General features: G+C 37.6%; 1 protein-coding gene across 1 annotated transcript in view; it reads right to left on the bottom strand.

Moving 5' to 3' along the window:
* The window catches only part of LOC124165745 (U-scoloptoxin(01)-Cw1a-like), a 28,382-nt gene extending 16,809 nt beyond the window's left edge, over positions 1–11,573 (bottom strand). The window contains exons 1-2 of the mRNA XM_046543230.1: positions 11,297–11,573; positions 8,659–8,730 (exon numbers count right to left, since the gene is read on the bottom strand). Of these exons, the coding sequence (XP_046399186.1) occupies positions 8,659–8,730 (72 nt within the window). The 5' untranslated portion in view covers positions 11,297–11,573. The remainder of the gene's footprint in view (positions 1–8,658; positions 8,731–11,296) is intronic.
* Positions 11,574–12,797: the final 1,224 nt, after the last annotated feature.

Raw genomic sequence — 12,797 nt, 5'->3', positions numbered from 1 at the left:
AAAATATGCATTCTTTTTAGGTACTTAAGAGCAAGGAGTTCCGTTATCATTTATTAGTTCTTTTTTATTTAGGCTACTGCTTTGAATTAGCAGCAGTGAATACATTTATCGCTTTGCTAGATAAATTTATTACGGCTTCCAGCAAAACATAGAGGGCCTCGTTTGAGCCTGGTCAAATTTAATATTTTTTACCTCGTGGAATTTCCATCATAAAGGACTCGAGTTAATTTCCGAAATATCTCGTCGAAAACCAACCTCGTCATGTCTTGTGAGTAAATATAAAAAAAATCTTTTTTAAAATGAGTTGTTATTATTTTTCACGGAATGGAATCGAGACTGTGGTCAATTAGGAGCCTCGTATTGGAAACGATTCAGTTTGTAATTGTGTGTGAACATAGTTTTATAAAATGTACAGTTAATACTGCAGACCGTAGGAAATAACTAATTTCGTATTTTAGTCCATTTCTAATTACGGTTATATTTTAGTGAAAACTTGTGACTTTCGTTACATCAGATTTTGAATTGCGCTAATAACTTATTACAAATGAATTATCTCATAGTACGGATTACTTGATGATAAACGCTTTCCTCAACCTTAAAAAACTTTTAGGGGCATGATTCGTAAACAGAATTGCAATTCAATAATGTACTCGTAATTTTCTCTTCATGAATTTTTCTCCATCAACAGTAGGAATGTCTTTTTTTAGCGTTTTTATGTGTGCCTACGTTTATAATTATATGAAATTTTGAAAGGGCTGTCCAGAAAGGGTTACACAAAGTCACATCACATATAGTGGTTTGTAATTTCGGCGAGTTTTAAATATCAGTGTGATATTTCCTCGTAGATATCCTACGAGAGTAGTGATTTTATTCGTTTTCTTGGATTTTCTAACATTTTTCTATTCATATTTGAGTGATGTATGCATTGCATAAGTAATACTCACCCTTGGGCGGTTTGAAATGTGTCAATGTCAGGTATTGAGGTTATTGCAGCACATAACACATTTGAATGGATAACTTGAATCACTTATCTGCCGCACCTTTTTCTCAATCTTTTTTCATAGTGGCCACTGATCCATATTTTCTCAGTCCTCAAACATATCCACGTCCAACCCACTCAAGTAATATCGTCTCTGCTTGTACAATTTTTCTATTGATTAAAGTTTATTATCGAATGCTTCCTTGCTTTCACCAATTGCTTCATTCTTCGCAAAACCTGTTCCCTTGCATAAGGATTCCTGCCTCTGTAAGATAATGGCTATTAATGTACCCTGAAATACATGGCTTGATTTTAATTTCATAAAAACTGTCAATGCCATGCGAATTGGATATTATTTGTTTACGGTATTTAACCACAAATTCAAACGTAAAAATAATAATATTTTGCCCATAAATTCTACCTTTTCTGCAAAAAAATGCCTGAAGGATGAATAACATTACAAACTAAGGGTAATTTTAAATTGCTTATGCAAAAATACGAGTTCCCGAAGCCTTTTTGATTCAAAGCACTGTGAAAAACTTACAAATTATGCCATGCAATTGTGACTACCAGTTATCACTCAGATTTTTTTCTAAGCTATCTGGCGCTCTAATTGATCCCGAGGAAGCCTTATGATGGTACTTGAATAAAGCTTGTCTTAGGCTAATGTTTTTATCGTTTCATCCCAAATAGTAACGTGCTGAAAATATATAGTATAATCAACTCAGTTTCACAGCAGTAATAGGTCGCTAAGTAGAATTTTATTAAGTTTTCCTCTGAGGAGTATAATTTTGGTTTTAGGAGTGATATCTCCGAGAAGCTAGAAAATATGTTTACATGCGCTATACTCAAGATTTGGAAATTACCCATTCAGATTGATAGAACTTAAAGTAAGAATTAAATCAGGTACCACGTAATTGATATACAATTACGACAAGAAACGAAATTGAGGTAAAAATCAAAAGATGGTTGGCTAAAGAATAATACGATTAAAAATAAAAGAAAATCATGTTTAGTATATGTACTGAAATTTAAATGTATTCATCTTTTTGACCAGACTTATAGTGAAGTGAATCAAAATATAGATTAAATGTAGGTGTAAACTAATATAAAAAATAAAAAATACACCCTAAAAGGAAATTTTATTTTTGTAGAATACGTTGCTAATATTAATTTATAGTCGATATAATAATTTAGTTGAATAAATATGGCGCAAGTCGGCTTAAAAGGATGGAATTAATGGGCAATTTAAATGTCCATTCCGTGAATAATCTTCCTAATTTGCTTCCTAACGTGCTTTTTAACGCACGAATAAATCATTTTTCAGATTTTTTCATTACGCAAATTATCGCCGAATGTAAATAAATTCTCGTGGCGGTGTGAATACCTCTTTATCCTTTGGCGTTCGGCATCTCCTCTTTTCATCGCAGCCTGTAATCTCATTCCACTCCACTGACTCCACGTCCTTCCTCTCCCTTTCATATCCAGCGAGCTTATCTCTCCGCGAAGGGCAGTATTGAGTTTTCCGGTGAGGGCGTCGTGGATAGCCTTTTATTTTTCTCTCTTCCTTGCTTATGCCTGTGGTCTGCGGCTTCTCACTCCTTGACTCCTCTCTCTATGAAGTTATTTTGTTTTGCAATTATTCTCCGGTCGTCACACACGCAGCTCTTCTCACGGAATGTTTTATAATGAACCGACATAAAAAATAATATGAAAAAATGACTCGAAACAGGTTTAGAATAATTCTATTCATCTGGGAAACGCGATACAGGCAATAGTTGAACTAGCTGTCAGGTATTTTTAACCCAATGCTTCAGCTAACGGGATTCCTTATCCGTTATTTTCCTGAACGCAAAGACGACTCCACGTGTGTATTCAAGTCTTGTAAATCATTTCATAAGAGCACCATCCGTCCAGACTTCCAAAAAAGTTGCCAACTTTTCCGTAACTATCAAGAAAAAGGTCTTCAAACATTTTAAGGTTGTAATAGCTGTGAAGTGTTCATTAGAGAATGCTTCAACGAAAAAAAATTGTATAACTGTTATTATTATTATTACTGTAATTTTTATTAATACTGGGACATGTTGTACACAGAAATGTGGACAGATTATCAATAAAAGATGCTTAACATCTAGCGCCGTGAACCTCGGTAAATTTCCATGGATGGCGTAGTGATCTGTGCGTTATCATGGAGAGCTTAAGTTATGTTCGATTCTCATTCCATGGGACTTTTTTACTGGCGATTCTGGTGAAGCAGGTCAGTTCGCAATTGAAAGCCTTTAGATCAACTTCATTTTAGGCTTAAAATCAGCAATTCGAGTAGAATTAATACTAACTCCAGTAAAAGTAGGGCAGTGGTGGAGAGCTATACACGCCGTGCGATGTGGCGTTCTTGAGCATCTACTTAGAAATCGACAGAAACCTTGATTTCATTTTTATTTAAAAATCTTGCATTCTTTTTCTATTGTTTGCTAGATGAAAAATCTTCACGTTCTCCGCTTCTATTTTAAGCTAAAAATTTATGAAATAGCATTTGTTTCGAAATGTCTTTTGCTTTGTCGAGTGAATTTCTCAATAATTAAGACTGCCTCGCGCAACTTCGGTACCCCGCACACAATGAAAAAAAAATCCCAAGGGAACTAAAAATGCTCGTAAAAAGCGTTCCTTACGAATTTGAATGCATTAAATGTGAGAATGCCAGTGTCTGAAGCGTGTAATTTCACTCTTATGAACCGTTGCGACGAGTAGCTCCGCACAATTAGGTCTGAGAACCGTGTCTACCTACCTGTTGATATAATTCGTATAAACTTCAATAAAATCTTGTTATAAATGGGTGGTTTCGATGAAAAATGTAATTTCGTAGCCAAATCAATGATATATCTGTTTTAATCACCACTTAAGACCATGATTTAAGTCGCTAAAAATCTTAAAAATAGTAATATGTTTGATTCCAATTTTTCCTTTAGGTTAGAATTGAAACTGATATTCAAAACTAAGAGTTTGAAAATATGGGAACCCAATGGGAAAATAGCTCGGTGGCTACATTTAATTTGAAAGTGTGTGACATCAATTTGTGGTATCAATTGCAGTTGGAATTGCAACTGGAATTACTCATACTAGTTTGATGTTTAGGGTTATTGTTAATTATCGTTATTTTTGCATTTTTATCTGTGTATAAGGAACCTTCTGTTGTGATAGCTATTTTCACTTATCGTGAGTGAAAGTCCCAACTGCCGTAGCGTCACGGTCATGTTTTTCTCTGATCGCGGCGCAAGATGCGATGGAATCGTATCGATTTTTAACACTGGAGAAAATTTATATCAAAATTGGTTACATAACCTGTCTTAATGATCACTTCCGCTTCCCTTCTTTTGGACAGTTGTTTTCCTCTTATTAGATTTATCTCAATATTTAGAGGCATCGGTTTAAAATGAGATAGGAAATAGAAATAACCCTACTTTAATATTTCTTTGATTTATCATTATTTTTGACTGCTGATCCTATTTTCATTATCTCTGGCTGGACATTCGCACATTAAAGCAAATAGTCAGTTATTATATTTTTAGACATAAATTCAATTATGATTCTCAGTACCTTTCGGTTTTACTGGTGATTTTGTCGGTATCAGGACATTTTGATGGTCTTCCTTTTTCCCCTCACTGGGTGAGTCTACATGAAGGTTGGCTCGGATATTTAAGGGTAGAGCTCACCCCGAACTAAGCTACAGGCGCGTACATTTCGCACATTCATGGTTTGGAGGCTAATGCCTTCATCTGGTCCTCCTCGCTCTTCAGACGATTTTGATTAGGGTAGTTCTAAAGCTTCATCCAGGACTTAACCTGAAACTCCTCAGACGACAGCCAAGTGCTCCACCAACCAAGATACAACGTTCTCTCACTTCTTTCTGGTAGACCTTAAGTGTACTTTATTTACTATTATTATACATATCAACATAAATATTGAAATATCTCGTCTCCCATTTTCATTAAAGTCATGAATGGTTTATAATAAACGTTATTGGCCGAAAGAAAAAAAAGAGGGAGTAAGTAAAGTCCTCACCTTTATAATCCTTCTCTCTCTCACCATGAGTCTATATTTGACATAACATCTATATTTAACATGTTTATCGAAAAATTTGTCTATGTAAAACCTGGAGACTCATAAACTGCCCCTAAAGGTAATAGTGTAAATAAAGTTTTGAGGAGCTGGTATTCAGTGCTAAGCATTAGCTGGGAAGATTTTTTCATCCTCCCTTTGTGTTTCACACGGAGTCTAGTTGGCCGCGAAGTATTGAGAAATTTTTTTCACGGAACAAGCCCCGAACACCTTGTGAACCTAATTTACTCTCAGCACATATGTATTCGTATTTTTTTTTTTTTGCGAGCGGCGGTAATTTTCCGTGGGTTTGGGAAGAGCGCGGCGATAATGGTTCACTGGGGCAATCCTCGTTGGTCAGAGACTCGGCGCGCACGCCGCTGAATTAACGGCGTGGGAACTTCGAGGGAAGAAAAGTGAGAGCCTTTGGATGAGAAGCGAGCGGTGACAACATTACTCGCGCAACACACCCGGATTATTACGACTATCCTCGGATTCTTGACGACAGCTACTGCAGTGGAGAACATAATGGGGAGTTAACGCGCTCTGTTTTCGGACAACGCGAGTGGGAATCTCATAGCTTCGAATTTTTTACGAGGATATTTAACGTGTGGTGCCTACGAATCGGGAAGGACCGCCATTGAGAGAGGATGAATGCCTTAAGGCCGTTTTAGACGGGGCACGGAATTGCGCAGGTTAGAGGTGCATTAATATCTAAAGGCCGTTTTACACGGTACACGGAATTGCGCAATCTGACGTACGTGCGAAGGCGCAATCAAAATTGGTGTAAAGCGGAGAATTGCTAGAACAAGTGCGATAATGCGTGGATGCGAGATGGTAAAATAGCCCATGTTCTAATTTCGTTCACGCATTCGCGCAATTCCACGCCATTTTAGAAATTAATGCAGCTCTAACCTGCGCAATTCCGTGCCCCGTGTAAAACGGCCTTAAAATGGCGTGGAATTGCGCGAATGCACGAACGAAATTAGAACAGGGGCTATTTTGCCGTCTCGCATCCACGCATTCTCGCTTGTGTTCTGGCAATTTACCGCTTTACACGACGCAATTTTGATTGTGCCTTCGCACGTACGTCAGATTGCACAATTCCGTTTACCGTGTAAAACGGCCTTAATGATCACTCAGTAGACTATTTTTCACTCAGACCGTTTAGGATCTTCGGGAAAGAATTGCACTTCTCTCAAACTGTGTATATAAGGAGAGTTTCTTTTTCTAGTGCCCTCTAAATGAACGCTGTGTTAAGAATAGTTGCAATCGATTGCCTTCCGTTCGACATCTAAGTTGCGTTACAAAGTTAAACATTCATTTTTCAATGTAAATAATAGGGATTCAATATATTTATTTTGATCTTGACCTCTTTTTAGTTTTCATTAATAGGAAATCTTGAAGTTTAGATCCTTTTATATAAAAAAAACATACTCCGTCCAACGTTCGGGGAAATTTATGTTCCATTTTCAAGGCTTATTTTATGAAGAGGATGGAGGTGCACTAAATAAAAAAAGCAGGTTAGTTGTTAAAAAATAATTTTACAGCGCAAAAATATCCATTTTAAGTATTTCAACTGATAAAATTTAAAAGATAAACTAAGAATATTTAAGTGGCATTTCTCTTGTTTTTTGTTTTTTTTTTGGTATTCAGCTGGTGCTAAACACCTTGAAAATGACGTTTATCGGTCGAAACCCTGGTCGGTCTAAATTTGATGAAAGCGTGGAAAATGCTGAAAGGTTGTTTATTCTCTTCTATCATCAAGATTTAAAAAAATCTCCAATATAAACCTTAGTCCATTGGTTTTATTAAGAGTCATTTAACAAATCAATATCGTGTGAACCGATTTTCACTGTACCACCTTCAATGGGTTGTAACTGATTTTATTCTGCTCTTAGTGATAGGGAATGAATATTTGATTCGATGTACGCAACTGTGGTTGAAGATGTTCTGGAGGAGGTATAATTGGACATTGAAGGCCTTCATGGGAGGTGAGCGTTGAAAGCGCTACCGCATTAACAGCTGTGGAATTTCCTTCTCGGTGCGACCCTTGCACAGTAGCTTAATATGAGCGCTCTGTCATTTCTTGGATCCACTTTTTCGGCCGCTACTTGCGCGAGCACCAGTCGCTGGTTTGGGGGAGCTGAAATATTAGCTCTATGTGGCCACTAGTGTGTTTCTTAGTGATTCAAAAGCCGCTGCAAAGCGCCCGTTCATCTTTCTCCATTCAGGGAGGCTGAGAATATGCTTATACGTAGCAGTCCGCTCCCGTGATGAACTAATGTACCCATCCCCTCTCGAGAAATCGTATTTCATCACGCACCACATTTTTGCTGTCATCGTGAAATTTTCAGGAACTCAATAGAGTATACATTTGCCAACAAGGCCTCCTGGCGTTCTCAAATATGAAGATTTCACTCCTGTACTTATTTCGATTTCCATTCAAAATCAAAACTTTCATACTTGAGATGCAGGTATCTATTGATAAGAGTCTTCTGTACAGATATATTTTGGAATTTTTAAGACGATAGCGTAGATTTTAAATAAATAAAACCCCCGTAAATCAAGAAAAAATATTACCTACTGCACGGGAGCTATGGGCGTGAAAAGATTTATCACTCTTGTTTTGTCGAGTACCCTTACGATTTCTTGGAAACTCAGATAATTACTCGAGTGCTCACATCGATACTTAAGTACCTGAATGATTGCTTAAACTGGCACTGGAATTATTGTATGAGTACCTACTGAAATAAATACAATGAAAACCCAGAAGAATACCATGGCAACAAGTTCTCGGGTTCCGCTTTTAATTTACTACCATGTAAAGACGTAAACCTATGCCTTAATTCTGATTTTTATATCGCTAGGAGTTAGCTGCTGCTAAAATTAGCTATACATAACAAGTTAATGCAACAATCGTGGGGAGACTCGCTCCTTTCTTCGCTAACTTTCGATTGCGAGCGCAAGAAGCAACTAGATTACACGCTCGTTTGAGTAACGCGAACCCAACGTGAAAAAATTACTATCGCACTAGAGTTGTGGAAATAAAGCATTAGACTCCTACATGCATGCCTTTCTAGCATATTAGAGATCAACCTTTAAGTTTCTGCCGCAACCCAACTCTCTCATGGGGCTCAATTTAGCCTTAAGTGAAATGATATTTTGACGACTACCCTCGCTCCTTGATGAATACCGGAGTCTCGATCCCGGTTGCCTATTCATTCGTCTGCGTATTTATTTTGATCATTTGTGCATTCATCTAATAATTTGAGTACTCAGTATTATTTCGGGAAATGTCTTCATTTTATTATTGAAGCAATAATTTGGGTATCTAAGGAATCGTTCGAGTTCCCGTGGAACATATTGATTTATTTCCTTTGGCTTTCCCCTGCCAAAAGTGGTGATTCTTCCGAATATTTTCAAGAGGCTTTTTTTTTCTCCGCGGCCAGTTGATTCCACGTCCCTATCTCTCCATTTCCATCAGCCTCATTTCGCTTTCGTCGACCCATCTTTTCGCTTTCATCTCCCTCCCCTTTTCCGCTTCGCTTGGAAACGAAAGGAAACAAAAGACGTGTGCTTACCGCGAACGCCAGCAGCGCCAAGGCGAGGCAAACGAGAGCGGAAGCGAAGACAAACGGAGCTAGACGACTCATCTGGAAATAGAGAGAAAAAATAAACATGGCATTAATTTTTTTTTTGCCCTTGAATTGTAATGAGGAACACAATATGCATTTAAATTGACGCTCATTCGATATTTTTTATTTTATCCGAAATATATGGTGCCAGGTTCACTTTAATAAAGATTGATTCATTAAATTTCTATTTTTTAACCGGTGAAGGATTCCGTTGAGGAACTCATGAGTATAATTGTTGGTTCTCCACATTTTCTTTTAATGGTGTGAAACCCGTGATATTTTAGCCAATATAGGATGGTTTTAATTTTGAAGCAATATACCTTCCTACATTAAATTCAAAATGTATGCTTCCCAATCCTTATGCAGTCACTGCATGCCAAATATATTCATTCAATCGATACCTCAAACCAAAGGTTGGTTTCAACAGATAAGGAGATGATCTCTATCCTCGCATCATGCTAAGTCACAGGCGGGTGAATAAAAAAAATTCAGGGTAGCTGGGGCACTTCCCTTTCCCAAGGGGGCAGTTCCCCTCCCTGGGCCTTTTTCACTACTTTTAGTTTTTCGTGTTCGAAGGCTTAACCCGAAATTTGAACCAGTTTACCCTTGGGTTAGATGCCAAACCATCTACCCACGACCCTAGTGTTCTCTCCATGGATGCTTTAAAGGCTGTTATTCGCTCTGAAGGACTCATTTAGCTTCTCATTTAAATGGTTTTTAGTACTTTTATATTACAGTGGGATATCTAACATATTATTAAAAGTCAAAAGTCTAATGTGAATTTCTGCCGATTGCGTTCACATAAGTTGAGAATCCAAAGACGAGAATTTAAAAATTCTTTAGAGCACACAGCATTTGATAGAATGTGTGATTGCTCCATTTTTTTATCTGTAGAGGCAGTCTGCTGAATATTTTCTGTTGAAGATTGAAAACGATGGAAGAAATTAAATGACGAATATCATGTTATTGTGTAATTTACGAGCTAATTTGACTTATTTGTCGAGCATTTTTGCTCTACCATTGGACTACTTAGTTGATTACGTTTCAGTTGAAGCTGAATCCTGACTGAGAATCGAAGATGTTTTTGCAAATTAAAAAAAAATCTTTGTATGCATATATTGGCTACATATGCTCAACTCTACTGTCGAAACCTAAGGATTATATCGATTGTTCCTCCAAAGGATAATCCTAGCCATTGAGGGTATTATGATTACGAAACTTAATATCTCGGCTTAAATGCGTACGTAGTTATGTTGGCTCCCGCAGTAATTTACAAAATTAATGCTCATTCGTTAAATATCCCTGGTTAATTTTAAAGTCCGACAATTTGTGTATTGAGTCTGATTGATTATACCAAAGAGGATACGGAACAGTGAATCGCGCGGGCACATCCTAAAACAAAAAAAACTCACTCTTTTTCAGTCATTCGTAAAGCAAATGCTAAAAACCTTCAAAGGGTACCTAATTCAGGTAGTTGGTGATTATTGCCCTTAAATTGGTATCATGGGTTGAGAACGAATCTGCTGAGTTCCGTCATTGTGTAAATTATTGTATGAAATATTTTCTCATAACTGGCAGGATTGTTCTGTTCTAACATTATTCTGATTTTACAAAACGTAAATAGGAGATTCTGAGGAATATTTCAGTAAATACCCCCATTTATTGAAATTAACGATTTTTCTATAAAAAATCTCCTAACTTTTTCCCATGTATTTTGTGAAACAATCTATTCTTAGTTAAAATATTTTTACTTTCTTTTTCAACCATTCGAAAAGCAAATGCTAAAAATCTGTTTCATATGCATTCTAAGCTGTATTTGATAAAGTCTTCTAAAATCGATTATCGCTTAAAACAGTCCCGTAAATCAAGTGCTTATCACAAGTTGTTAAGTTTCGACCCCTTTTCTACTGTTCCTTCTTTCGAAATCAAATTAAGGAATCGGGTAGATCGTAGAGTACTACTCCTCTGATAACTTCCCTCAAAGTCTAATATTTACCCAGAATCTCCTCTATCGCCAGCTCTAGGACTTTTATTTAGCTGGACCTCATTCATAAATATATTTTCTTGGATTTATATTCTACAAATTTTTTTATCTCTTTTACTTTTTATGGCATTTTTCCTATTTGTAAATTTTTATTCACAATTCGTTTTGAAGCGTTTGAGCATCATATGGCCTTTGATAAATTTAATTAAACACATTGTGCAGTGTTAAGGATACCTGTAAATTTTCATCGTGGTGGAAAAGGAACAAATTTTGTCAATTAGTAAGCTTTTTATTATCTTCCTGATATCAGTGTTTTATGCCATCTCTAAGTGAAGCTTCATGTCTCCAGGTAGTCCTGGAGATGACAAATTAGCGAAATATAGGTGAGTAATTAAATGATTTATGGCCTAATCGGCTAAACGTTTTCTTCTTCGGTATATTATTTTACGTTTACAAAGATCTTGTTATGGTTCTATAGCATATCGTGGCGCGTTGCACTTTATGAAATTTGCTAAGTTGTTATGACTTTACTGAAGCAATATTCAGATAATCCGGCGTAGGCTTAGAGAAGTGTAGCATCCACTGAAGAGATGAAATTACCTTGATAGTTTGAGCGAAATATCCTGCTGGAATGAAGCTTTAGCCTTGTTTCCTTCTCCCGCTGATGGTGGATCCTCTGAGCACACAAGAGGACGGGGAGACGATAGCACTTGGCCCGAATAGTCCGCTGAAATCACCACGAAGACGCCCTCTCACCAGACTCTCCGGAGATATAACACACAGAAATAACTGGAGGAGAATGTGTATCACTGACGCGGTGTTTGAAGTCACTATTGTACTCCCGTTGAGTGGAAACTGCGGACTGATGCCCATTCTCCGGAGTCGAAGTCTTTTTATTGGCCTTCCCAAGGGGATGAATCTTCTCCTTTGGAGGGGAGCGGGCACTGTAGTGGGGATTCCAGGGCGGTAGTGGGGACTGGAGTGGGGGCGGCGGTGCGTGTGGCGAAAGCTCCTTCGCGGACCTCCTCTCTTGCCGCTGGAAGGAAGGAAGGAGGAACGGGCGAGGCTTAAGAAGGCACATCGCCCAGGCGTGCAGCGTTTTAGCCTGTTTATTGGACAAAAATGGCAATACATTAACCACAGATATGTAGAATAGGTTAATTATACTTGGACTGAGTGTCCTTCGGGACAAGAAGTGTATAACGAAACCTAAAACTAATTCAACTTAAATCAACATTGCAGTCAGTGGCGTAACTATGGGGGGAAAAGGGGAATAGATACCCCCCAAAGCCTCAGAGAAAAAAAAATATTTAAAACTATTGCATAGTTTTGACATTTAATGACCCCATCTGCTATAACTCAAATTTTAAGTGACAAAATGATGCAAATTTATTCCCAGGCATGTCATTTTTCAAATATTTTCCCGGGTTCCCTGGGGGGGGGGGGTCGCCCTCCCAGGCTCCCCCATCCTCCCCCTATAAATATTCCTAGCCCATCCCCCCAAAAGCATATTCCTAGTTACGCCACTGGTTACAGTCATCAAATAGAGGCCTTAGAGAGCAAATTTTTTCAGATACTGAGAATTATAAAATTAATTTCAAGAGGAAAAAAAAACGAAAAATGAAATTATTGTAATAATTATTAGCATAAAATGATTGCCTACGTGTTTCACGAGTATGTCCGCTAGCCTAGAAAACCGGACAAAAACCTGTAACTCTGCGATTGTCCTGGAAATGTCGGTTTCTGTTGCACGCAGCATTCGTCGAAACTAGCCCAAAGAGTGAAATTCTCGTGACCCTCCCAAAGCAGGAACTCCGAGCAGGGAAAAAATTAGCTCTTCCTCCAATTACTTTCCATTGCGAGAATTTTCTGTTGTCATAGATGCTTGCTTGATATCCTTCACTTCTTTCAAATGCTTAAGGCCAAGATTTGGTGACTAGTTAGCGGAACCGTTTTTGCTCTTATTCTGGTGATGCCTGTGCTGTTTTTTTCATCAAGTGTTCGCATTCTAGCTGTGTTCATAAGAAACATTTGGAGAATTTATTTAAACTCATCTAATTGGGTAGCTAACATGAGTGGTTAAATTGCTATCATGTCAAGA

The sequence above is a fragment of the Ischnura elegans genome, chromosome 9, assembly GCF_921293095.1.
Source record: "Ischnura elegans chromosome 9, ioIscEleg1.1, whole genome shotgun sequence".
NCBI classification, from domain to species: domain Eukaryota; kingdom Metazoa; phylum Arthropoda; class Insecta; order Odonata; family Coenagrionidae; genus Ischnura; species Ischnura elegans.
Note: the sequence above shows the minus strand (reverse complement) of the source record. Positions and strands in the feature narration are given on the sequence as shown.